The following is a 25,336-nucleotide window of genomic DNA, read 5'->3' as shown; positions in this document are numbered from 1 at the left end:
TTGATGGGGGCAGGTGACCAAAGCCCACAGGTAAGTGAATCACATGGACACCTGGGAGATGGGTTAGAAATGGGAGAGAGCAGGGGCTGTAACCACAGAGCTAAATGAGGGACGAGGGACCACTGGGAAGCAAAATCTAATCTGTGTCTTAGATGCTCATATAGACACATGGAAATGATGGGTAATGAGCAGGAAGAAGTTGGTATCACAGGGACGTGGTGGGATAATACACTTTATTGGAATTTTGGCACAGAAGGGTACAGCTTCCTTATTTCCAGGGTGCAGCTTTTACAGACCAGTCAGTCCTTAGGCTGACACTGGGGTGGGCTGGCATCCAGGCAATTCCCAGCAGACCCCAGTAAGGGTGGAGGGAAGGGCTAGGACTTGGGGGTTGGCACGGGGGTTGTTCTGAGAGGCTGCAGGTGCCAATAGACCCTCCATGTCTCCTACCAGTGCTGTGCAACACGCAGGCTCGGCGCTTTACTGGAAAAAAGCACCAGTCTAGAGGTGGATCTTTCGGAAAATTAAACCTTTTCCAAAAGATCCCTTAATCCTTATTTTAAGGGTTTATTTTCTGAAAGATCCAGCAAAGCTCCAAGCTGGAAAAAAGCGGAAGCCATTTTTATGCAAATGAAGCGAGGGGTATTTAAATCCCTGCATCATTAGCAATTGCGATGTGTCTAATTTGCATCCCTTTTATGGAAAAGGGATGCAGTCTAGACACAGCCTTAGTGTAGATGTAGCCTCTGTGAGTTACCAGCAGTGGGGCCGTTATTGTCGGCATCTAACTAATTGCACCATTAGGCCATGTCTTCACTCAGGTGGAGATCACTGCTGCAATCCATTTTCCAGAGCTTGATTTAGCAAGTCTAGGTAAGCCTCACTAAATCAAACCCCTAGGGCACCTCCTGCTCTTTGCTACTATCCTACTCCCACTGTGAGGGCACCACCAAGCTCAACTGAAGGTAAAACCAAGTCCAGCTACATGTTGAAGAATGGTGGGAAGAAAAGACCCATTGGGCTGGCAACAAGGCACCACTGGGAGTTGAACCCAGGATCCCCTGCTTACAAGGCAGGTGCTTTAGCCAACTAAGCCATGGTGCCCTCCTTGTAAGCAGCCTTAAAACTGTTCTACTTTATGGTGCCAGACACCCCCTTCCCATTCCAAAGTGCAGCCGTTCCCCATTCCCCTCCAGCTCTTGCCATGACTCAAGGTCTGCGCAGCCCAAGACATTAGATTGGCAGCTGGAACCCAAAACCTTTTTGTCAATTGTAGCACCAGGCCCCAAAGGGACAGACCCAAGGCAGCCGCCTGGTCCTAAGGCCGGGCCTGCAGCCAGGGGGAGGGAGAAGAATCTCTCCTTTCAGCTGGAGTCAAATCAGCCACCTAAGGGCACTTGCCCAGCACCTGCTACAGGCCTCTGCTCTGCCAGCTGAGCTATGGAAGGTGCCTGGGGCAGGCTGCTTTGCCCAGGTCGGCCATCCCATGAGTGCCAGGGCAAGAGCCCCCCGAAGGGGTCGGCCTCCCAGGGGAGGGGCAGGAGAACCCAGCAGCACAGGGGTGTCACAGGCGCTTCACCCGCAGAAGGACCCTTGAGTGATCCAGGCAGAAATGCGGCATCTCGCTCCCTGCAGCTCCCCTTGCTGCCCTGGCAGGCGCTGCCCCTTCTCCCACCGGCCTGGGCCTGGCCTCCCTCCCCTGCCCGGCACCACAGAAAGCCCCTTGGCGTGAGCCTGGGCAAGCCAGAGGCCTCAGGCCTGTCCCCTCTGAGGGGCTTGTGCCTCGGCCTCCTCTGCCCTTGGTGCCGGCTCTCCTGGCTGCCCCTGAGCGCTGCTGGCCAAAGGAGGCAGCAAGGCAGGAGAGGGGGGAGGAGCAAGTCCCGCTGAGGCCGACAGCTCGGGCTCAAGCCTCCAGCCCCAGCACAAAACCTTCAGCCGGGCCCGTGTGGCTCCCTCCTGCCCCCGCACACGCTCACAGGGGGAAATGTGCCCCATGTTCCATCCCCGCACCAGGCCTGGGCAACGGGCTCAGCCCTCCAGCAGCCCACAGGGCCTGTGAGGGACGGACTGAGAGCAGGGCCCCACGGACACCCCCCGTCCTGCCCCACTGGCCTGCGTGTGGCGCTGGCACGGGACAGGCAGGAACGGCAGCCGGGGAGAAAGCAGCTTGGAGTGACGGGCGACTCTCACTTGCTGACGAGACTCCCAGGCCCTGAGCTCTGGGGCAAGCCCGGGGGGGCAGGAGAGGGGGTGTGAAGAAATTCCAGGGGAGGGGGAAGAGGTGACCCAGCCCTCCCCTCGTCAATTTTTTTTCTTTTTTGCTCAACAAGTTTTGCTGCTATTGGGGGGGGGGGGGGCATGAGGGTTTTTCACAAATCAAAAAGGGGGCGGAGTGATGCTGAAAAGTTTGGGAACCACTGCAAGGGGACGACCCAGCAGGGACTAAAAGTGAGTGCTCCAGGTGAGGTTTGAACTCACAACCTCAGCATGTCTTCTACAAGTACTGCCTTATAAGTACTGTGCGCTGACCCATTGCGCCACTGGAGCAGAAATTTAAAGCATTTCTTCAAAATCCTTAGATTGAAAAAGTCAAGAAGCACAAAGTGGAATTGAAGTTTCTGCTTGTGCTCTTGTTCTTTCTTTTCACAGGTAGTGCCAGGGGGCTCCGTGCATCCAGAGACCCCTTCCTCTTCCTCCCTGGTCTCTGAAATAACCCTCCCTAGTGGGGCACAAAGCTGCTGGGAGTGGTGGAGGCCAGAGCACTAGAGATGAGTTGCACGTGGGTTAGTGCTCCCTTTGCACATGAGAGGTAGCAGGATTCACTCCCATCTTCTCCCACCTGCTCGCTGGTGCTGAGGGGCCGGCCCCTTTCCTACTGCCCCATCTCTTATTCCCACTCTTTTTCCCACAATGCACTTTGTGCAGGGACCATTGGTCTTTGTTCCAAGGCATGTGGCTGGGAGCCAGGATCCTTCCCAAAGTATACAATTCCCCGCCCCCCGTTCTGCTCACACTCTCTGCCCTGCAGCTGTGATGGAATCAGTCACGTGAGCACAAGTCTGCTCACGAATCTCTACTGGGCCTCAGACAAGCAAAACCCCCCTTAGTGAACCTCAAGACAAGGAAGCAAAAAAGCCTGGAGCACAAGGACCTCCCAGCAACCACCCCAGCCTGTCCCACTGAGATTTAAACTCAGATTGGAGGATACAGAGTCATTAGTGCTGCCCCTTACACCACAGGACCTAGACAGAAGGCCTGGGGTAGACACCTGGGACACTCAGCTCTCAGACTGGCCTCTGCTCTCCTGGCTTCCCTCCAGCTGCTTCATCTCTCTGGACTGTCTGGCTACGTCTACACGGCACGTTTATTTTGGAATAAGCTATTCTGGAACAGTTTATTTGAAAATAGCACGTCTACACTGCAGGGAAACCTCAAAATGAGTCCGAGGAGGCTTCCCTAATGTAGACGTGTTACCTTGATTTAGAGCCCCAGGTTGAATAACTTAGAATGGCCCTGGGGAGGGGGTATTTTGAAATAGCAGAAGTGGAGCATGTACACGCACCTCATTTTGAAATAGCTATTTCAGAATAGGCATTTTTCTGCATACAGTGAGGTCTACAGAAGTTGGAATCAGCCATCCGTTATTTCAGAGTTATTTCAAACTAACGGAATTGCTGTGTAGACTCTTTCATTGTTATTTTGGAATAACGGCCATTGTTCCAAAAGAACTTTTCCGTGTGGACAGAACCTCTGTCCTGCCCCAGTTCTGCTGCTTTCAGGAAAACTCCTTGTTAGGACCAGTCACAATCTAGGGTCAGTGAGGGACCATCCCAGCTGAGATGTGTGTTACACAAAAGTCTCTTGTTCACTACCCACTTGTCAATACTGGCTGTAGACACTGTTCTCACATGGGAGTGTAGCTCAGTGGCGGAGTGTTTGACTGCAGATCAAGTGGTCCTTGGTTCAAATCCAAGTGCCCCCTGTGAGAGTGTTGATTTAATGCAGATATTTACCTGTCTTGGATTTCCATTGTATGTGAACTGTTTAAATCTGTGTGGTTACCAACAGGTTGATGGCAAGGCCTTGAGCAGTGGCTTGCAAGGTGTCCTGTCTGCCCTGCCCCCATTTCCCTCCCACCCCCCAAGAAGCTCCACTACTTACTTCCTTCCAGTGAAAATGGAGGTAGTGTGGGCTTCCTGCAGCTCTGTGCCACTTTGGGAGATTCCAGAAGTGCGCTGGGTGTACTGCAGGAGGGAGCATGGGCTCCCTGCACTGCACAGGAGGGGTGAGTCAGCCCTGCAGGAGACTTCCCTGCCTTCCCTGCCCTGGGGGGGTTGGCCCCCAAGGCAGGCAGGCAAGCACTGGTTATCCTGGGAGATGTACTGGGCGATGTAGGGGACTTTGCCTCCACTGGCTGCAGAACTCTGTCCCCCACAACATGTATAATTATAAATGCTTCAGCTTCAGCTTCGATAGAGATTGAAATAGCATGAATAAAAAATAGCATGAATAAAAAACAGACCATTTATTTCAGAACAATAAACACATGATTTTAATTGTATGTCTGGCATAATTTAAAAATAAACTGTTTATCAGAGTGTGTCAGTGAGGGCTGGAGACAGCAAGTGATGGACAGGAGGAGACGAGAGGGGGTGGGGCTCCAAGGAAGGGGCGGGGCGGTGGATCTTCGCCTGTTCAGAGATTTAAAAAGTGATCTTGGGTGTGAAAAGGTTGGGGACCACTGCTCTAGTAGCACCTTAAACCCTAAGAAAACATGTAGATGGGATCGTGAACGTTCGTGGGCAGAGCCACTTCTTCAGATGACCGAGTATTAGAGTCTAGATCCAAGAATAAATAAGGCAGGGGAAGAAAAAAGGAGGGAAAAAGAGAGACAGGCTACGTCTGTACTACACCCTTTTCCCACAAAAGCTTCATTTGCATAATTAATTAGGGGCCACTTTGGCACAAGAGGTTTTTTTCCTGAAAAACTGAGAAAGAGCCGCTCCTGCACAAGAGGGTCCCAGGCGGAGCCAGCCAGAGGGCTGAGGCTCTTCCCAACAGGCCGGGCCGGTCTCTGCAGTGGGGGTCCCGTTGCCTCACATGCAGCAGCTCCTAGGCCAAGTGCAGCCTGTAACCAGACCATTTATGTCATAGCTCGGAACACGTGATTTTAATGGCATGTTTGGCAGAATTTAAAAATAAACTGTCAGAGTGTGTCAGAGGGGGCTGGGGACAGCAAGTGATGGACAGGAGGAGACGAGAGGGGGCGGGGCTTTGAGGAAGGGGCGGGGCGGTGGATCTTCGCCTGTTCGGGGTGGGGAGGCGGCAAAACCTCCCCACGTTGCCCCGCAACGATTTATCTGCCCCGCCCCCATCTGACACGTCACCTGCTCCACCCGCCCACTTCACCTCAGCGCCTCCGAGTCCTCCTGCCCCGCCCCCCCCCGCGCGGCGCTGACCGGAAGCCGAACCAGGCGCGCGGCGAGTAACGGCCCCAACGGCTCCTTCAGAATTCGCGCCACAGAGTCAGACGCTGCTGCAGGGAGTGACTGGCGGGACGCACTGAAAACCCGGCCGGCGCGCGGCTGAAGAAGGGGGGAGGGGTCGGACCGCGCGTGCGCGGCGGGTCAGTGACTCCGGTCTGGGATCCGCGCCGGGGTTTAGCTCTGACCCGGAGCTGCCTGGCCCCGCCCCCGCCTCGCGCGATTGGGCGCCCGGGCCGGGCGGCAGCAGCGAATGCAGGGGGCGGGGCCGGCACCGCGTGTCACGACGCGGGGGGTTCCGCACGTGCCGCGGAGCCGGAGCGGGGGCGCTGCTGCGAGTTCGGCCCGACGGGGCCTTTCCCCGGGGTGAGGTCCGTGGTCTGACCGGGGGGCAAAGCGGGTCACAGCCCGTGTCGGAAGGGAGCAGCTGGGGGGGCACAGAGCGAGTCTGCTACCTGGGGGGCTGTGTCTGAGCAAAGGGGGCAGCCGCCCCCTGGCGCCCATGGTCCTGAGCTTGTGGGGCCCGAGGGGAGGGGAACACGAGGGCCTGGAGCAGGGTCTGTGGCCGCTCTGGGTCCTGCCCTGGGGCGGGGGGGCCCTTATCTCCCCCATTCCCCACCCCACCTGGGGCAGTAGAACACCCTGTGGGGGGGGGGCAGCCCTGACTTAGCTGCTGGGGGACACTGGCCCCCAAATAGGACCCTGTCTCTGATTATCATTAATGAGGGGGCGAGTCACGTGCCTCAGCAGCACCCCAGTATTATTGGGTGCAAGGGGGAACAGAATTTGATTGTGAAACATGAGTGGTAAATGGGGGGGGGGGATTAATCCCACTGCCCCTTCAGAGTCCCTCCCCAGTCCCAGCTCGCTGTAGGGGACACAATCCTTCAGCTCTTGCCTATGCCTATAAACGGGAGCAGCACTGGCTTCTGGGTGCCTTAAGAAACGTCTGGCCCTGTAGCATCTGAGAGACTAGCAAAAAATCTGGAGTGTCATTGTTGCATAAATTGCAAGGTTTCGTCCCCTTGGAGGCTAGTCTGATTTACCCCGAGAAGAGAGTCACACTTTCAGGCTGGGTCCAACTCAAGTTTATTGGTTGCAACCAAGGTACGGCTAAGGAACTCAATGTTCAAAGCAGAGCCGACCCCTAACATCTCATAGGCAGGGGTTCTTATAGGGTTAACATCCTTCCTGGTTTAGGTGCCTTAACATGATAGGTTACTTCATTTTTGACGTTTAGCATTCCTATAGGTCAGGTTAATTTTCCAAATGAGGTTAAATACAGTGCCTACTTGCTGACTTTGCGGTTACAGCTGTGTTACATTCATTCACTTTTGCTGAACAATGGGCAAGCCATACTTCCCTTTTTCCTTTCCTGCTTGAGCCGGTCACAAGTTTAAAGGATGTGGAATCTATCCATATCTCTACTTAACAGAAGACTGGTTTCACCTCCCCTCGTCTCCTTATTATAAGTTATTACTTGTGACAGGCCTTGACCTTTGTCATGTCTTACTCCTACACAAATAGCAAATATATCTAAGCATTAGCAATGTATGTATATTGTACGTGCCCCTCATAGGGGAGTCAATGGCTCCAGGGGATTTAACTTCCCTTTTACACATCATCATGAGCTTCCGTGGCACAGCCCACTGCCTCAGACGGCAAACATGGAGCAGTGGGCGGTGCCCATGAAAACTTGTTGGTTTTTAAGCTTCTTTTAGTTACAGACTAACACGGCTCCCCCAGAGACTTTAAACCAGGCAAGGTTCTGTGTGTCTGAAACTGCCTGGGAGTTTTCTTAGGTAGCTTGGTGCTTGTTTGGGGCATTTCTGAGGGTCTGACTTCTGTGGCGGTTTTTTAATTTCTGCATTTCCATCCAGCAATTGTGATTGGCTCTGAGTTGTACAACCTGCTTAGAAAAAAATAAAGCAGCTTGAACAGGCTACGCTGCTTCCTCTGATCGGGAAACAAAACCAACCCGCAGGGCGGGGTTGCAGAGGGGCCATGGCTTCCGGGAACCTGGCCAGGAGCTTCCAGGGTGAGGTGACATGTCACGTCTGCCTGGAGTATTTCACAGACCCGGTGTCTATTGAGTGTGGGCACAACTTCTGCCGGGCCTGCCTCAGTCGGTGCTGGGGGGAGTCGGAGCCCAACTTCTGCCCCCAATGCAGAGAGACCATCCCACACAGACACCTGCGGCCAAACTACCAGCTGGGGAACCTCGTGGAGCTGGTGAAACGCCTGCAGCTCCCAGCGGGGCCAGTGCCCGAGGGGCAACCAGAGTGCGAGAGGCACCAGGAGGCCCTGAAGCTCTTCTGCCAGGAGGATCAAGCCCCCATCTGTGTGGTGTGCGACAGGTCCCGGGCTCACCGCGCGCACACGGTGGTGCCCATCGAGGAGGCTGCCCAAGAGTGCAAGGTAGGGACCAGACTTACAGGGGCAATTTCTCTGCAGCGCCAGAGCCCCCTGCGTGTTCTGACCTGCCCTGGGTAGAGCCAGGGGCCTGCCTGGGAACACAACCCAGCCACATGGAGCTGGGCCAGGCCCAGCAGCGCTGCTGGGCAGTTACCAAGGGCTGGGGGGGGGGGCCTGCTCCCCCTGCCTCACTGCTCTGTGGCGCTGTTCTCGCTGGGCACGAGCCAATGGCTCCAAGCAGCCCCCAGCGCCGCTGTCTGTGTTTGCAGGAGCAAATCCTGAGCTGCCTGCAGCGTCTGCGGGAGGAGAGAGACGCGCTCCGGGGCCTGGAATCCGACTGGGCCGAGGAGAGCGAGAGGCTCCTGGTAGGTGCACGGCCCTGCCCAGCTGCTTTGCATGGTGGGGGAGGAGCAGTGACAGCATCAGGCGGGTCTCTGTGCTGGCTGGTGTCTGGGTCCTTCAGAAGGTTAAAGGGTTTCCATGGTTAATGCAGGGACACAGCTCAGGATCACTTCAGTGTGGGGCGGCCTCCGCTCACAGCTACCTGGTATAAATCAAGAGTAACCCCACTGGGGTTTAGGTCAGGCTCCTCTGTTACCCTGGTGCTAGTTCCCACTGGAGTCGGTGGGGTTCGGGTCAGACTCTTGGGGGACGCTGGTGTTAGTTCCAACTGAGGTCAGTGAGTTCACCCCAGGCTTCCTGCAAGCACCCTCTGGCTCTGCCTCTCTCCCGTGAGGGGCAGCGATGAGGCCTGTCAAACTGCTGCATGTGCCCAGCTGTGGCAGGGTCAGGCTGAGGGGAGATCTGTGCTGACCCCCAGGTGTGAGTGTCAGACACCCCAGGGATGCCAGCGGCTGGTTTGGGCCCCATTTCCCAAGGCCCGGGCTGCACCTCAGTCTGTTGGTGCAGTGAGGGGGGTTGGGGTGATTTTTGGTGACACTTTTGCCCTGGGACAAGCCCTGGGCCAGACCCAGCCAACCTGGCAAAGACACGGAGTGAAACGCTCTGCGCAGCCCGGACAAGGCCCTGCCACTTCGCACAGCCCCGCTCACCCGCGTCCCGGCCCCGCCTGCTCTGCGCCCCCAGAGGCAGACGGACGTGGAGCGGCAGCTGGTGGGCTGGGAGTGCGAGCGGCTGCGGAAGTTCTTGGCAGAGCGAGAGCGCCTCCTGCTGGCCCGCCTGGGAGAGCTGGACAAGGAGATTGGGAGGAGGAGGGAGGAACACGCCGCCCGCCTGGGCGAGGACATTTCCCGGCTCAGCACCCTGATCTCGGAGCTGGAGGAGAAGTGTCGGCAGCCGGCGCTGGAATTGCTGCAGGTGAGACGGGGTCAGACATGCTCGGAGCCCAGTCACTGGGGGCTCACAGGGTAACTCAGGGTAGGGAGCAGGGCCCGGGGCAGCTGCAGGGCCAGGGCTGCAGAGATGCAGGAGTTTGGCCCATTAGGAAGGCTGGTGAAAAAGTGGACCTGGCCCCCCTGCAAAGCAGCTGATGTAAAAGGGGCTCGGCTCCCCCTAGCACAGCCCTTCGCAGGCTGCTCCCCCAGGTGGGAGACCCACTGGAGTGGGGGAGCAGCGTGACCCCTCTGGGGCAGGGAGCCAGGCTGGGCCATGGGCACTGACTCTCTGCTCTGCCTCCTTCCCCTCTAGGGTGTGAGAAGCGCCGTGAGCAGGTACGTCCGGGCTCCATCTGCCCCTCACCCCCGTCATGCTGGGAGCAGGCTCAGAGCACAGGCAGTGAATCCAGCCACAGCCCCCCACCATGGGCCTGTCTCACCCTCTGAACCCTGCCCCCTCTGTACCCACCGCCCGGGGTGCCACTGCCACTGTGCGAGTGTGAGGCACGCTGGGAGGGTACTGCCCCCAAAGTTCTGGGCTGGGGAACCCTCCCTGGGGGCTGTGCTGGCTCAGGGGAATATTAATAGAGCTGAGGCTGGTCACCCCAAGGGCCCAGCTGGGACCTGCCCCCAGCTTTGGCATAGCTCGTGGAGGGAAGGGAGAGCTGTAGGGAAAGAGCTGAATGTCCCAGGCTAGGCCTTGGGGGGAGTGTCCCCATCCCAGAGCCCCCACTCCATGGGGAGTGACCAGGCCCCTGGGGGCTGAGCGGAGAAGCTGAGGAGCAGCTGGGTCTGGAGAACGGGCCTCTCTCTCAGCCATGGGAGCGGCCCAGCCAGGCCTCTTTGGGGCACATGGGCCAGGCTGGGTGTGCGGGAGCTGGGCCTGGTGCTGCCTGGGCTGTTTTCCCTCTGGCTGGAGAGAGGCCCCAGGCCAGGCACGGCAGGAAAAACTCCCTGGGCAGCCGAGGTCAGGGCCCTGTGAGCTCTGCCTGTGGCCCAGCCCCCACCTGCTCCCCTGTCTGGCTGGGGGGGGGGGGGGGGGGCTGAGGTGGGAGACCAATAACACCCTCGTGTCTCTGCAGAGGCGAGGAGGCGACATCGCCGCATCCTGCGCCCAAGTGCCCGGAGCTGGAGCGGAGAATCCGGGACTTCCCAGGAGAGAACAGTCTCCAGGGGGCCGTGACGGGATTCCTGGGTACGGGGCGGCGCTGCTGGGGGCTCCTCTCTCACTGTCTGGGGGTGTGGGGAGGGGCGTGGAAAGGCCCAGCTGGGTCCCTGAGGCCCCAGGGTCTGCTCCTGGGGGGCTGGCGGGTTCCTGAGCCTGGAGGCTGCTCTGAGCAGAACGGCAGGATCCCAGAGGGATGTGGATGGTGGAGAACAGGGGCAGGCGGTGAAGGTGCCTCCCCCTCTGCCCCAGTCCCTGCGGCCGCCCTCTCCTGCTGCCAAGCAAAGGGTCCCCCAGCCCAGCCTGCGCGGGCCGAGGGGCAGGGGGAGGTTTCTGGGGATGCTGGGAGCTGGTTGCCGTGGGAGACGTTGTCACAGACTCGGGGCCCGAGTCCCAGCTCCCTGGACGTTTGTGGAGCCTCCCTGGCTGACACCAGACGTGCCTGGGCCCGGTGTCTGAACCCCTTGGGCCAGATGCTCAGAGCTGGGCAGGTGCCCGGCAAGTCACACGGGCCTGGCAGGAGTTTCAGCAGCCCCAGAGCAGCTGGGCCCGTAACTCCCACTGGTGCCCATAGGAGTTGGGCACCTCCCCTGTTCTTGTGCGTGTGAAATCCCAGGGGCTGCGTGGCTGGGGGTGGAAACATCTGAGAGAAGCTGGTTCCGGGGCCTTGCTCCCCAGGACCCTCTGGCAGCGCGGGGCAGAGCTGGGCTGTGAGCCCTGGGCACGGCCCCCCCCCCACTGATGGGTTTTCTCTTCCCCTCCAGGGGCGCTGGCTGCGGAGAGAGGTGAGGATCCCGGGTGCTGCCCTAGGACCGGGCACAGCAGCTGCTGGGAGCCTGTTCCCCCGCCCAGAGCAACCCCTGGGCTGGGCGGGCGCGCGAGGATCGGCGCGGTGAGGGGGGCACAGGCAAGGAGCGTGGGACAGAGCAGCTGAGGGGAGATAGAGGCTGTGGGACCCTGCTCTGTGGAGCCAGGGCAGAGCTGGGGGCGGCGGGAGGAGTTGGGACATCCCTGCTCCTGCTCCGGGGGCTCTGCGGTGGGAATTCTCACCTCTCTCTCTCTCTCTGCTTGTTCCAGGACTCAGGCGAGCCCGAGGATTCGCAGGTAACTGGCCTTGCATTGGTGTCAGTGACTCCAGCTCCTGCCCTGGGGAGAGACTGGCTCACCCACCCCTTCCCCCCTCCAGCACCATGCCTGTGCCCTAGGCCTGGGAGATGATCCCGGCCCTTGGGGGAGCAGTAACCCCAGATCCTCGGGCCCACCCCTGTGCAGAGACCCCAGAGGCAGGGGCTGGGAGCCAGGGGGCCTCACACACCCTGCTGGCAAAGCTGGAGCCCGGGGAGCAGCTGGGGGGTGTTATGGAGCCGGGTTGTGGCTCCAGATCTAAGGCCAGGAGATGCTTCCTACCTTAACCCTGCTCATCCCTCTCCCCCCCCCCCCCCCACAGCCTGGGGAAGGAAACCGCTTCCTGGCAGGGTCCTCTCAGCACGCTGCAGCCTGGGGAGAAAACTCCAGGCGTGTCCAGCCAGTGGGGCTGGGCCCAGGGCAAATCCAGGGTCTGGCTTTGGGCCCCAACTCCTGTTTAAACTCAATGGCTATGTCAATACTACATTGTTTCGTGCAAGAAATATGCAAATGAGGCAAAGCATGGAATATTGCCATGCCTCATTTGCATAATTAATTAGGCTCCATTTTCGCACCAGAGGTTTTTGAGCAAAAAGGCACTGTCTACACTGCTCCTTTTTGCACAAAAGTATCTTGTACAAAAAGCGGCCGCTCATTAATTATGCAAACAAGGTGCAGCAATATTTCATGCTTCCACTTGATGGCTCCTGTGGTGTCTTCCAGCTCTATAATTCTATGACAGGGCAGGGATCACTAGATGATTCCCTCTGGCTGCTCCAGGCACTGCAGTGGCAGGAGGCAGGAAACTGGGCAGAGGGACCGAGGTCTGGCCCGATATGGCTGTTCTGCATAAAAATTCATTATAAAAATAAAAAGTTGAAGAGAAACTCCCCCAGACACTGGCCTGTTGAGCTAGCGATGATGTTAACGCAATGCCCCTGGCAAATAGTGAATTTTCAAAGTCTTGGCCTCCTAGGAAACGTGTTTTTCTACCAGGTTCCCAGGCACAAAGCAGGGTGCTGGAGCGAAGTCACTGACACAGTCCCACAGAGCCATGTTCTGGCTGCTGCTGTTTCTGTGCCCCCATTCCCTCTACTGATCCATCCCCAATGGCCCGACCCTGGCACCTTCTGCTGCCCCCCGCCCCTCCCCCCCAATGACCTTGTCCTGTCCCTTGAGGTTCCACCAGCTCTGGGCGATGGCAGCTCTGAGTGGGGAACCTTGCGGCTAAGGCAGGCCGGGCTGCCTCCTCCCCACATACTGTCCCCAGCAGGACTCAGCCCTGGAAGCTCTGTGACTGCAGCTCCAGCTGTCACTGACCCAAGCCAAAGGCTCAGTCTGGCCTGGGCAGCTCTGTCTCTGCATGGGAGAGAGGGGCAGGCAAACCGGGCCTGTGGGGCCAACAAACCCCTGGGCCACCCGCCCTCTGTTCACCAGCACCCAGCAACCCCCTCCTCCCCAGCGCAGGGCGACTGGGGCTGGTCAGTGCTTAACGTGTCACCGGAGAGGTGCCAGGCTCCAGCATTTTTGTTACTTTCCCAGCTGATGCAGCAAGAGCACAAGGGCCGGGGCTGGGAACCGCCAGGCCCTGAGGTCTCAGAGGGGACCAAGTTAGTCTATTCTAAAAAACCCATGAGTGGTCCTGTAGCAGCTGAGAAACCCCCAACAAATCTATTTGTTAGTCCAGCATTTCTCAAACTGTGGGTCCCGAGGCCCTGGGGGGTCACGAGCAACTTGGGGGGGGGGGTCGCAGTATCACAAGTTTGAGAACCTGTTAGTCTGTGGGCGCTGCAGGACTTTGTAAGCCCAGAGGGGCTAGGGCTGGGAACTGATGAGCACAGAGGGGCCTAGCACAGATTCGTTGCTGAGGGCCCCTCCCCCAGGCAGGCCCAGCCCAGCTCTGCTGCTGCCCGTCACTCAGACACTAAAAGGGTCCCGACATTTCCTGACCTCACATGGCACCTCAGTGGTTTGTACCCAGCCCCAGGCACAACGGATCCCCAGGCAGCCCAGCTCTGTGGGCCGGGCCCCAGGCAGGGCAGGTGTGTCCCTGGCAATGTAGGTTGGAGCTGCCGCCTCCCCCACCTGGTTCCTCCCAAGCTGTTGGAGGGGCTCACTCAGGCCCTGATGACACACTAGTGCCATGGTCACCAATTAGTAGATCGCGAGCTACCGGTAGATCTCAGGGGCTCTCTGAACTGCGCGCCTGCACAGTACATTTACATTAGATTTCCTCATGTAATATAGGCGGGGCTTCAAGGAAGGGGCGGGGCAGTAGATCTTCGCCTGTTCTGAGACTTAAAAAGTGATCTTGGGTGTAAAAAGGTTGGAAACCACTGCACTAGTGGGTTGGCCGGAGCAGCCCCATTGACACCGGCACAGACAGCAGCCAGGAGAGCTCGTCTGGGCCCTGCTGTCACACCCGCCCTGTGTGCTCAGGGGAAATTCAGGAGCCACCCAGCAGATTAGCAGAACGTTCACATGGCCACAGCCTGTGTTTCCTGGGTGTGCCTCAATGCACGTGATAAAATTTATTCCGCACATGGCTAGGAACAGCTGGAGGGAGCACTGGTGTACACCTCCCGGGGTCCTAGCGAAATCCTGGCTAGAACCTGCCCCTCCCTTCAGCCCCTTGGTTTTCATAGTGCCTGTTCCTCTTGCCCCCATGGCCTCCCTTCTGCTCCTCTAATCTTCCCCCACCCCCACTGACACCTTTCCACCTGCCCCATTGCTGCCAGCCCATCTGCTCCTCCTCAGTCTCTCATTTTTCACCCCTCCCCTGGTACCTCTCTAGGCCCCTGGCACCCACCCTTCCCTTCCCACCCACTGAGAATCAAACCTGTCACCGTCACCACCCCCATTTGCCCTGGTGCCTTCCCCATCCCTGTCCTCTGGCATTTTTCTCTCCCCCCCCCCCCCACACGCTGCCCCTTGGTGCTTCCCCTTTCTCCTCCTGCCCCACCTCCCTCCCCTCACCCTCGCCCCTCCTGCCTGCCCCCTCCCCTCACACTCCCTCCACCTTTCGCCCCCTGGCCCTGCATCCCTCTAGCCCTTGGGACCAGCCCCTCTGGTCACTGCTCCTCTGCCTTCTTGAGGCCCCTCTCTGCCTTCACCTCTATCAGAATCACAGAACTGGCAGGGACCTCGAGAGTCATCGAGGGCCCTGGCTCTGTGACTCTCTCCCCAGTGGATGTGACGCTGGATCCAGACACGGCTCATTCCAAACTCGTCCTGTCTGAGGATCGGAAAAGTGTGAGACACGAAGACACGCGCCAGGATCTGCCCGACACCCCCGAGAGATTTGATAGTTACCCTGAAGTGCTGGGCGCCGAGGGGTTCATGGGCGGGAGGCGTTACTGGGAGGTGGAGGTGGGAGACAAGACTGAGTGGACTGTGGGGGTCTGCAGGGAATCTGTGAGCAGGAAGGGGAAGTTCCCATTCTCACCTAAGAATGGATACTGGCTCATGTGGCTGAGGAACGGGGCATACAAGGCTGGCACCTCCCCCAGCACCCTCCTCCCCGTGAGCGCCAGGCCCAGCCGGGTGGGGGTTTTTCTGGACTACGAGGCGGGTGAGGTCTCGTTTTACAATGTGACTTACAGGTCCCATCTCTTCACCTTCACCGGCACCTTTTCTGGGACGCTGCGCCCCTATTTCTACACTGGGGGCACCAACGTGACTCCCCTGACCATCTGCCCGGTGCCGGCCCAGGCCGGAGGGAATCCCTGCCCCTGACAGTGACCCTGCGGCACCGACAGGCCCCTCCCAGCACTGCTGTTCCTTTTCCCAGTGATGGGAGCTGCATACTGCAGGTACCTGAACATTTTGTGCCAACTGGTCGCTGCCCCTTTCCCTTTGTAACTGGAGCCTCCAGTGGAAAACTGGACACCTGGCAGCCCAGCCCAGGCCGGGTGAATGGGACCCCCTGGCTGGAAAGAACCCAGGCTGCCTTTCCCCCCTTCCCCAGGTTTGCTCCACCCCAGCACAGGGTGAAACTGGTCGAAATGCGGCCAGACAGTGGGTGGGGTTTGCTGCCCCACCTAGCCCCCTCCCCTGCCCCAGGGGGAGCAGATGGTGGGGGAGGGAGAAGGGGATTTTCACTCCTGTCAGAATTTTTTAACACTGTGACATCTCAATGTCAAATATGATGGAAAAAAATGGATGCTAATTAGAAACTGTTGTAACAAGGTGTCTATGCAGGAACCTTTCCCTTTACAGTTCACCAGCTTTTTATTAAACTATTTTTAGAAATGGAATGATTGACCTTTATTCTTCCCTCACGTCGATATCAACGTTTGACGTGTTTACATTTGTATACATCGTGTGTATTTCAGCTGCAGCACTTCAAGCAATCTAAAACATTTCTCCAAACTCAATTCATTATGGCATTGTCAGACTGTTCAGTGACAATGTCCATGTGTCATAACCAGCGCGGCCACACACATTGGAAGGGGTATGGCCAAAACACAGGCCTCGCTGTGAGCAGGATTTGAACCTGCACAGGGAAACCATATTGGATTTTGAGTCCAACACCTTAACCACTCGGCCATCACAGCTGCATGTACTGGGGGGGACCAGGGAAACTGGTAAATAATTCCAGTGCACAGTCCTAACATCACCTGCCATAGAATTCACACAGCAAACCATTTCAACAGCTGTGCAGAGGAGTCCTGGCTGTTCTCGTCTTAGGCTGCCTTGGAGGTGAGTTCTGCTGCAAGGTCTTCTCTCCTCTTCCTTTCCCTTCTCTTCTCCCCTTTTCCTTCTTCTTGCTGGTCTCCTTCTTGGACCCCAGTTTATATAGAGAAACTCAATACTGCTTAGTTCTTCCTTAACCAATTATTTTAGTATAATTTCACTAACCAAACATAACATACTGTAACAGAATTACCTAACCAATCATACTCCACCGCCTTAGCTGATTTACACCTAGCAAAATCAATTATACAGCAGACAGAAACAGATCCAAACCAGACAGTGATCACACAGACAAACAACAGGAACGTGAGGACAAGAATCATAGAATGCCCATTGCACAACCCCAACTATTGGTAAGCAGTCTTTTGCCAGACAAAATGCTGTTAAGTTTTCTCTACTCACTGTGAGATCTGTTTCCTGCCTGGTGACAGTGGGTGCCACTAGGATAAGTGACCCCCCCCTCCAGCCTTGTGTAGCACTATTTAAATGACATATAGCTGGAATATGAGCATGTGACCCCAGGCTTTACAACTAATTGCTGCTGCTCTTCCATCTGGCTGCAGAAGAAGGCTTCAGTTTAGACCTACTGAACACCTACAGGCCTTCCAATAGGGTTACAGAAAAACCACATTGCTACATAGGACCTTTCCAGGCCAAAGACAGCAGGATCCACAAGCACAGACAAATGGAGGTAAATACAACTGCGAAGGGATTCACACCCTTCATCTTTTGATCCAAAATCAGACACCTTATTCTTTAGAGCACACACTCTTGTGTTGGCTACGATTGGACTTCCTGAAATGTATAAGTAGGGAGTAGTCTCCCTAGTCCATCAGGTTTTATTTTCCTTGTTTGGGGGTTTAGAAATCATGTCTGAGCTGGTGAATTATTCTTATTGTGTGTAACTAAGGATTGCAGCCCAGGGATTTTTCCTGAATCTATGTTACCACCTAGGCTTTCTCCATACTGCACTTCTCTTCTGCAAAAGTTCATACAAATGAAGTACTGATTAGCATATTGCCATGCTCATTTACGTAATTAATTGGGGTCTGTTTTTGCACAAGAGGCTTTTGTGTAAAGAGGATCTGTGTAGACTAGGGCTCTTCCTGCTTCCCCTGGCTCCATCCTGGCCCTGGGCCTCTTCCACGGGGCCAGGGAAATGCAGGGGGCCATTTCAGAGTCTGGTTGGGGGCAGTGACCTGTCCATCACGTGATGGGAGAGGGGAGACTGGTGGCTTCTACTAGAGCTGGTACTTAAATAAAAACAAAATATAAACAAGCAGCTGGGATGGGGCAGCTGGAGGGGCTGGGAGAGCAGAGGCAGCTGGAGAGCTGAGAGCCCCAGGTGTCCACCAAAAACAGCTGTTTGTCCCATGCTGCAAGGGGCAGCACTCAGGGCTCTGAACTTTGCAACCTGAGTTTTATTGTCAGTGGGATTTTCCTAGGCTGGTTGTTGCAAAACCCTTCTGCTTTAGATTTCTTGTCCTCAGGCTGGTGAGAAGAGATTTTTGTGCCTTCTTCTGGATGTCTGGTGCCCACTGGCGTTCGGTCTCTCATCCGTCTGGCTCAGATGAGCTGGGGCCATGAAACCTACAAGCCTGGCTAGAAATGCAGGGGGCTGAGTTTGTGTTTCTTGCTGCTTCCCCTGATGCCCTCAGGTCCGGTCCCAGCAGCTGCCAGGCTCTGCCTATTGCCCCCTGGCCTCTGCTAACCCATCCATTGGGTGTGGAGCTATTGCCCTGGGATCTGTCTGGGAGAGTGAGCAGCACAAGTGAGAAGCTGGCCCAAGATTCACTCAACCCATTTGTTTTTTTTGTGGATCTGCCCCTCTTGCACCCCTAGAGACATTGAAACAAAAAAAGACACAGGAGAAGAACCCAGGTATTTTATTTTTGCTGTGACATGAATGGATCTAGCTCAGGGGTCCTTCTGCATGGGAAGCACCTCTGTGCTCCCGGGTTCTTCTGCCCCTCGCCTGTGATGCCATCCACCTGGGGGAGCACTTCCCCTGACACTTGTAGATGGGCCAACATGGACAAACCAGTGGCACTCGGGCACCCTTCAATAGCTCAGCTGGTAGAACAGCAGACTGTAGTGTGTGCTTAGCAAGTTATCTTTAGGTTGCACTGCAATTGACAAAAAGATTGTGGGTACGAGTTACCAATCGCATATCTTGGGCTGTATAGGCCTTGAGACCCCTCCCAGACTGATGGGGAATGGCTGCACTTTGGAATTGAAAGGTGTCGTCTGGGACCATACATTAGAACAGTTTTGGAGACACTTTTCTTTTTTCAGAAGAGGCTTTTCTGACATTTGGCCCATCTACACAGGCCCAAATGTGGGGAAAACCTCCTCTTTGGGAAGAGCCCTTATTCCTAATACAATGAGGAATACAGGCCTTCCAAAAGAACAGAGTTTTTCCCAGATACAAAAGGGAAGATGGGCAACAAGACCCTGGAAGCAAAATGGACCAAGGTCTAACTCTTTCTGTGCCACTTGGCCTTAGATCCTGGCCACCCAGCATTCACTCTGATGAGGCCATAATCTGTGAAGGGGGAATTTTGACTGATAGTCTCCTCTGTGCTGGAATCCCAGCTCCCACATGGTTCACTGGAAGGGGACAGCCCAGTAGGGACTGAAAACCACTGCTCTGGGTGATGTTTGAATTCACAACCTCAGCAAGTCTCCTATGCACACTGCCTTATAAGTACTGCGTGCTGATCCATTGCGCCATTGGAGCAGATGTTTGAGAGTTTTCTCCAAAGTCCTTACATTGAGAAAGTGAAGAAGCGCAAAGTAGAGCTGAGTGAGAGAGGCAAGAAGATCAATATTCAAGGATTTACACAAACCAACATTTCCCCAGTAGGACCCACTGAGATTTGAACTCAGCTTGTAGGATTCAAATTCCTGAACCCTGCCCCTTACACTATGGGACCAACACACTGTTCTGTTGCTTGAGGTTCTCAGCTGGTAGCTGGTACTCTACTGCCCTTGCTTTTTCCATTCAGCTGCTTCACCCTTCCAGACCCTGCTCCATTTGTATGCAGCCTTATGGGAATGAGCTGACTCCCTCTCTGCAGAAGAAGGAGAAACGTTGCCCTGTCCCTCCTACTTAGTTGGCTGGCCCCAGATAAGGTCACATGAGATTATCCAAATACATCCCCATAGCCACTGTTCCATATCTAGGGCCAGCAGTGGGTGGGCATTAATCAAGGAGGCAACAACTCACAGGAAGAAGTTAGGGAGAGAGACAGGGCTAATGAGATGATCTTGATTTGTCTTTGCCAAGCTGTGGCCATAACCAGCAAGATTTCACAGCTGTAGAGGAAAAGGCTTCATGCCTGGTCCCTGCTTGTGGCCAATGGGAGCTGCCTGTTTGAAGCCCTGGCACCTCCCCCCGAGCTCTTATTCACCCAGGCATACAACCTGTGTTGCCCATGCAGGGAAGGAGCTGCCTGAGAGTTGTGCTCTGCAGGTCTCCCAGTCAGAGCCTGCCTCTGGCACCCCCCTTCCCTCAACCCATTGGCACTCCCTGTGATAGGAAAGGGCAAAGACCAGGCAGACTCATGACAAGGCTGGTTTCCCTGACAGGGAATCGAACCCAGGCTGCAGCAGGCCCTGCAAGCCCAGGGGGTCCTCTATATGGGGTAGGAGCCCCCAAGCAGCTTTCCTCCCATCTTCGGCCTTCCTGCCCCTCTGGCAGGAGTCACAGGTCCGGCAGTACCGCTGCACGGCCACAAATATTCCCGGCCAGTAGAAGTGTTGGAGCAGCCTCAGCCGGGTGCTCCGGGTCCCCTGGTGGCCCCCAACGGGGACGTCGTGGGCCAAATACAGCAGCTTGAGGCAATACTTTCGGGGGACTACCAGCTGCCACTGGACCCCCCATGCCCTCACCTTCCTAGGGGGAAGCCATTCCCGGAACAGGAATCCCCGCTCCCACAGGAATCTCTCTTGGCCACCTCTCCCCAGGGGCTGAGCTGCACGAAGGCCAGCCTGGTCCCTCTGCCTCTGCAAGGAGAGGTCTGCCTGCATCTCAGCCTGGAATTCAGCCACTGGGGCAGGGATCAGGACCTGTTCCCCACCTTTGCCTAGGTCCAGAGTCCCAGCTTGGCTGGACCCCGTGTCCACTGTGATGGGACCCTGAGGACCCTGCCGGCAGTCCTCCCCGGGAACCAGGTTGCCAGCCCCTCGCTGGTTCTGGCTCTGGGCGGTGACTAGAGCCCGCTGGGATTCATGGGGCCACTCCTCTAAGTCATTCCCCATCAGCTCTTCCATGGGCAAGTGCGGGTGCACCCCCACTTCCTTGAGACCTTCCTTGGCCCCCCATTTCAGATGCACCCTGACTACAGGCACCTTAAACGGGGACCCATCTATGCCCTTCAGGGTCAGTTGAGTATGGGGTAGTACCCAGTCTGGAGCCACTATGTCAGACCGGGACAGCGTCACCTCCGCCCCCATGTCCCAGAAACCCGTCACCCCCTTGCTGTCCACTTGCAGGGGTATGAGGTATTCGCTCCGCAGGGGCCATCCTGCCCCCACCCGGTACATGGAGAAACCCGCCTCCTGAGGGTCAGACCTCCCAGGGGAGGTGCACTGAGCATCCTTCCCCCCTCTCTGAGCTGAGGTTTGCCTGCTGGCCCCAGTCTCTGGGGCAGCCCGCCCTTCCTCCAGCTCCAGCGATGGCAAGTTAGGCCCTGCGGGCCCTTTTGGGTCGACTCTGCCCGGGCCCTGGCTGGTTTTCTGAGGCATCGATGACTGGTCCTGGTCCCTGGGGCTCGCCTCGGAGGTGCCTCTCTCTCTCACTCAGCCCAGAACCGGTCTCTGCGCGATTCCCTTTCTTTCCAGGACTCCCATTCACACCCGGACCGGCTCTCCATGAACTCATCCGCCAGTCTCCTGGCCTCCTGAGGGTTCTCTCGTCTTCGGTCCTTGAGCCATAGCCTCAGTCTAGGTGTGCATGCTTCATAGAACTGCTCCATCATGACCAGCTTGAGCAGCTCCTCTGCGGTCTGGGCTCCGACTCCAGACACCAACTTGCAGCAGCATTGCGCCAGGCGGGAGGCCAGGTCCACATAGGTCTCCCATGGCTCCTTCTGCACTCCCCGGACCTTCTTCCTGTACATTTCAGGGGTCAGCCCAAACTTGTGCAGCAGGGCCTCCTTGACTTGGTTGTAATCCCCTAGCTGTAGGTCCTCCAGCTGACTGAGCACTCCGGCAGCCTCCTGGTTCAGTCCAGGGATGAGCTCCTGCAACCAGTCAGCTGGAGGGGACCCGTTGCAGTCCACAGGCCCTCTCAAAGGAGCTGAGGAACCCGTCTATGTCACCCACGTCCTTCAATTGGGCCACCACAAGCCTCTCCAAGCGTCTGGCAGCACTGGGACCTTGGGACCCATCCGCTCTCGGCGCAGTCGGGGCGCCGCCGGTTCTCCACTCTGCCATGGCCAATTCATGCTGTCGCAGCCTCTCTCAGTCCTGGCGGTCCCTTTCTCGATCTTGGCGCTCCTTCTCTCAGTCCTCTACTTCCAATTCCTTCATCTGCAGCTGGATCTCCAGCTGCCGCAGCTCTGCTTGGCTGGACCCTGCCCTACGTGGACTATGGCTTGCAGGGCTTCCCTGGGAAGCTCTCCCATCTCTCTGGTGGGCTCCAGTGCTCTGCCCCCTCTCTGAGCCTGAGACACTCCCAGGTGGGGTCTGGCTGCTTCCCACAGGCATAAGAGCCTGGCCCTGTGACTGGTCATTCTCCTCCAGCCTGGTAATCAGCTGGGCCTTGCTTGCTTTACACACAGGCAAGCCCCTCTCTCCGCACAGCTTCACCAGCTCTGCCTTCAAGAGTTGGGCATAGGCCATCTCCCCCCGGTCGCCTCAGTGCAGACTCACCAGTCTAGTGCTGCAGTGCCCCACGATTCTCAGGAACCGCTTTGCTCTGTCTCCAGCATGCCTGGCTCCAGGGCTCTTGCTTCTATTGTGCCTTGTCACTCGCCGCTGGAAGCTCCATCCACTGGGTGCAGTGCATCCCACTTCTGACACCAGTGTGATGAGGCATTGGGGTTTTCCCATCTCCTGCACCCCCATAATGGCATGAACAGACTCCACCAGCCAGTAGAATAGAGGGAGTTTATTGCTCCTCAAGGATACCACACAGCACAGGTGTAATCTGGTTATAGGAACTGGGGCTAGGATGCCTCAGTCCCCCTTGAGATGGGGGAGACTGGGCCCCTAAATTCCAGCCCCTATCCTTAGGCTGTCTCCTCCATGATTCCAGACAAACAAACTAACACTCTTCTAGCCCTGCCCCCCAGCCAGGGGCAGCATTCTACCTTCCTTTCTCTCCCTGGGGGGTAGCTGGTCGGACAGGTTGAGAGACCCTTTTTGCATAATGACTCACCCCCTGCCCTGTTTGCTGTGCTACAGACAGCAGCCAGTGGAGGTCACCCACAGTCCACTGCCCAGCATAGCAACCAGCAAGGTACCCCCACTACGTCACAGAAGTGTCAGCCTTAGAAAACTGCAGACAGTTGCCAAAGTACTTTAGTTGGGACAGTGTTAGACTGAAGATTTGAAGGGCCCTGGTTCAATCCCTGGCTTTGGCAGAAGCCTTTCTCGAGATGGCTTAGTCTATTTTGATGTCTCTCCATCTCTGGTAAGCAAACATCTGGGCTATGTCTACACTTTTGGGTTTTTGTGCAAGAAGATTTGTGCAAGAACATGTGCACACTGCCATGTGTGAGCTGTGCTTTTGCGCAAGAGCATCCATGGCGGTGTGGATGCTCTTTTGCAAGAATTTTCCGATGGCCATTTTAGCCATACGGCTTTCTTGCACAAGAAACCCCTCCCGAGCGTCCACGCTGCCCTCTTGTGCAAGAGCCCCTGTGCAAGAGTGCTTACACCTGTTAAAAAAGAGCAAGGTTTCAAGGTTAGAAACTGGAGAGGGGATTTTATGCCACCTCAGAGATTGTTGACACAGTAGAACAGGGCTCTTGGCTTCAGCTGCTCCCAGCTGTTGTGGAATAAACACACGCTAGCTTTAGGGTTCAAGACAGACAAAACCACCTTAATAATCCAGCTTGGGGGAGGGGTCACAGATGGCAGGGAGACACTCCTTATCAATACAAGACCCTTCCTCACACTCAAATGCCTGAGATATTTATACCTTCTTACAAAGTGACACTGGAAATTTACAGAGAAAAGAGGAAGTAAGGCACTTTATCCTTAAATGGTAATCTCTGCTTGACCCGATAAATTGCAAGCAGTGCGATTTTTTGTTTATTTAACAGCATTGTGCTTTCTTGCTCAACTTGCTTAGGAAGCTCGCTTCTGATGCAGGATGCACTGCGTACGGGTCAGTCTTTGGCCAGGCTGACAGCCCTTGAGTGGAGACCTTTCCAAAATAGGCCACAAACCAGTCACACTGAGCACTTCAGCTGCCAATCCAGCCTGCAGGAAGCCTCATGAGCAAAACCCCTCAGATACCCCAGCTCTTCCTGTGCCACAATCAGCCCTTGGCTTACACACAGGTGAGGGGTTATACAGCCCAATCTCTCCAACCCAGAACAGATCCACCTGGTTCTAAAGAACCAGCCATGAATCCCTGGGCAATTTATACTTTAGATCTTACTCACCAGATCATAATGGACCAATCCTTTAGAATCTAAAGGTTTATTAATAAAAGAAAGAAAAGGTTGAGAGTAAGTTTGTTAAGGAGAATACATAGTATACATCAATCAGCAAGTTCTTGATGCAGGATCTTAGCGGAGATGTTACAAACTCCTAGCATAAAAGTCTTTGGCGTACATCGCATGTCAGGATGGGTCACCAATCCTTTCCGTGTCTCTGTCCTTAGCAAAGCTGCATTCAGGATAAGTAGCAAGACCGAGCCTCCCTCATGGCATTTGATATTCATTTCTGGTGTCTCCCAAACTAGAGCTAGTCACATGATCAAGTGACGTGTTTCATATGCCAGCAGTCATTGTGCCCTGGCTGCTTTGCAGCTTTCCACATGCATTCCTCAGGTGTGTACTGCCCACCCTGAGAACCATTGTCCTTGGAGCCATACTGATTAGCAGTCAGTCATTCGACATTCCTTTCTCATGACAAGCAGTCCATACACAGCATCAGCAGAGCTCATAGTCATAACTCCCCATACAAACTCCAAACTAGTACATGAGTACCACACATAGAATCCACACAATATCAGCTTTCATTTGACACCTCGCATGGCCCACTCTGTACCAAATTTGGGGCAAACAGTTTCCCGTGAGCACAACAATGATCTTAAGGTGTGTGCGCTCACCTTAAAATCCAATAACGTGACAGAGGCCTCAAGAAAGGGTTGGGGTATTGACAAAGGATCTGGGATGCAGAAACAGGCAGGTGTCTGGCCTGAGGGAAGATGCAGTGTGGGGCCAGGTGAGACGGTGCAAGAAAAAAGGAGGGTGTCAGTGCAAGCTGGGGGTGCTGGCTGCTGGGGGGAAGGGAATTGAGGAGGTTGGGAGGGAGTGTCTGGGAAGGACAGCAAATATCACCTGGCTTTGGGCCCCCTTGCAGCAACATCTCCAGTCACACTGTCTTGGTCACCCCAGAGAGAGGCTCTACTGCTGCAGCAGTAGCCACACAGACTAGGACCAGCCCCAGACACGAGAGGCACCACTACTGCACCCATTCAGTCCAGGGCTGGAGGTGTTGCTGCTGCAGCCATGCAGCCCAGGACCAGCCCCAGAGGAACCCCTGACATGGCCATGTTGCCCTGGAGGCCAGCAGTGCAGTGGCAGCAGTGCCTCTAGTGCCGGCCTCAGGTTGTGTGGCAAAGACTGAGCCTAGCACTGCCACCTCTCTAGTGGCTATAAAGCATGCAGAGGGGGTGGGGCTAAGCTCCTTCCCCCTCAGCAGATGCTCATTTGGAGGTGGGGCCTGGCACTGCCTAGTGAACAGGATCAAAGTCTCAGGAAGGCTGGATTCTGCCAACTGAGAAAATTTTGCTCACCACCACTATAGGGTTTGTCACCTATGTGGGTTCAACTATATGCAACAAGGCTTGAAGTCTCGCTATAGCATATTCCAAAGTCATAGCAGTTTAACAATTTCACTCCTGTGAGAGTTCTCATGGATAACAAGGTGTGACC

At 55.9% G+C, this 25,336-nt stretch overlaps 2 protein-coding genes and 4 non-coding genes across 13 annotated transcripts in view; 3 read left to right on the top strand and 3 right to left on the bottom strand.

Annotated features, from left to right (window-relative positions):
* Positions 1 to 25,336, top strand: part of LOC142821523 (zinc finger protein RFP-like) — a 219,526-nt gene that overhangs the window by 98,362 nt on the left and 95,828 nt on the right. The window lies entirely within an intron of this gene.
* On the bottom strand, positions 1,031 to 1,104 carry TRNAT-UGU (transfer RNA threonine (anticodon UGU)). The gene has a single exon. It is a non-coding gene; the product is annotated as a tRNA-Thr (tRNA).
* Positions 2,454 to 2,547, bottom strand: TRNAI-UAU (transfer RNA isoleucine (anticodon UAU)). The gene is made up of 2 exons: positions 2,510 to 2,547; positions 2,454 to 2,489 (listed from the first exon to the last, which is right to left on the bottom strand). It is a non-coding gene; the product is annotated as a tRNA-Ile (tRNA).
* On the top strand, positions 3,911 to 3,982 carry TRNAC-GCA (transfer RNA cysteine (anticodon GCA)). The gene has a single exon. It is a non-coding gene; the product is annotated as a tRNA-Cys (tRNA).
* On the top strand, positions 5,277 to 15,318 carry LOC142821532 (zinc finger protein RFP-like). 8 transcript variants are annotated; one of them, XM_075912742.1, is made up of 9 exons: positions 5,277 to 5,626; positions 7,364 to 7,901; positions 8,168 to 8,263; positions 8,985 to 9,215; positions 9,546 to 9,568; positions 10,315 to 10,427; positions 11,162 to 11,304; positions 11,475 to 11,501; positions 12,519 to 13,613. In XM_075912742.1, the coding sequence occupies exons 2-9, from the start codon at positions 7,488 to 7,490 to the stop codon at positions 13,287 to 13,289; spliced, it is 1,818 nt and encodes a 605-aa protein (XP_075768857.1). In that variant the 5' UTR covers positions 5,277 to 5,626; positions 7,364 to 7,487; the 3' UTR covers positions 13,290 to 13,613. The 8 variants fall into 8 exon arrangements, with proteins under 8 accessions (XP_075768857.1, XP_075768858.1, XP_075768861.1 ...); XM_075912743.1 differs by lacking the exon at positions 5,277 to 5,626 and adding an exon at positions 5,633 to 5,849 and having other exon boundaries at positions 7,655 to 7,901; positions 12,519 to 13,635; XM_075912746.1 differs by lacking the exons at positions 5,277 to 5,626; positions 12,519 to 13,613 and adding exons at positions 5,733 to 5,849; positions 14,710 to 15,318 and having other exon boundaries at positions 11,162 to 11,182.
* TRNAS-CGA (transfer RNA serine (anticodon CGA)) lies at positions 15,997 to 16,078 on the bottom strand. The gene has a single exon. It is a non-coding gene; the product is annotated as a tRNA-Leu (tRNA).

This window comes from Pelodiscus sinensis, chromosome 31, assembly GCF_049634645.1.
Source record: "Pelodiscus sinensis isolate JC-2024 chromosome 31, ASM4963464v1, whole genome shotgun sequence".
Taxonomy (NCBI): Eukaryota; Metazoa; Chordata; order Testudines; family Trionychidae; genus Pelodiscus; species Pelodiscus sinensis.
Note: the sequence above shows the minus strand (reverse complement) of the source record. Positions and strands in the feature narration are given on the sequence as shown.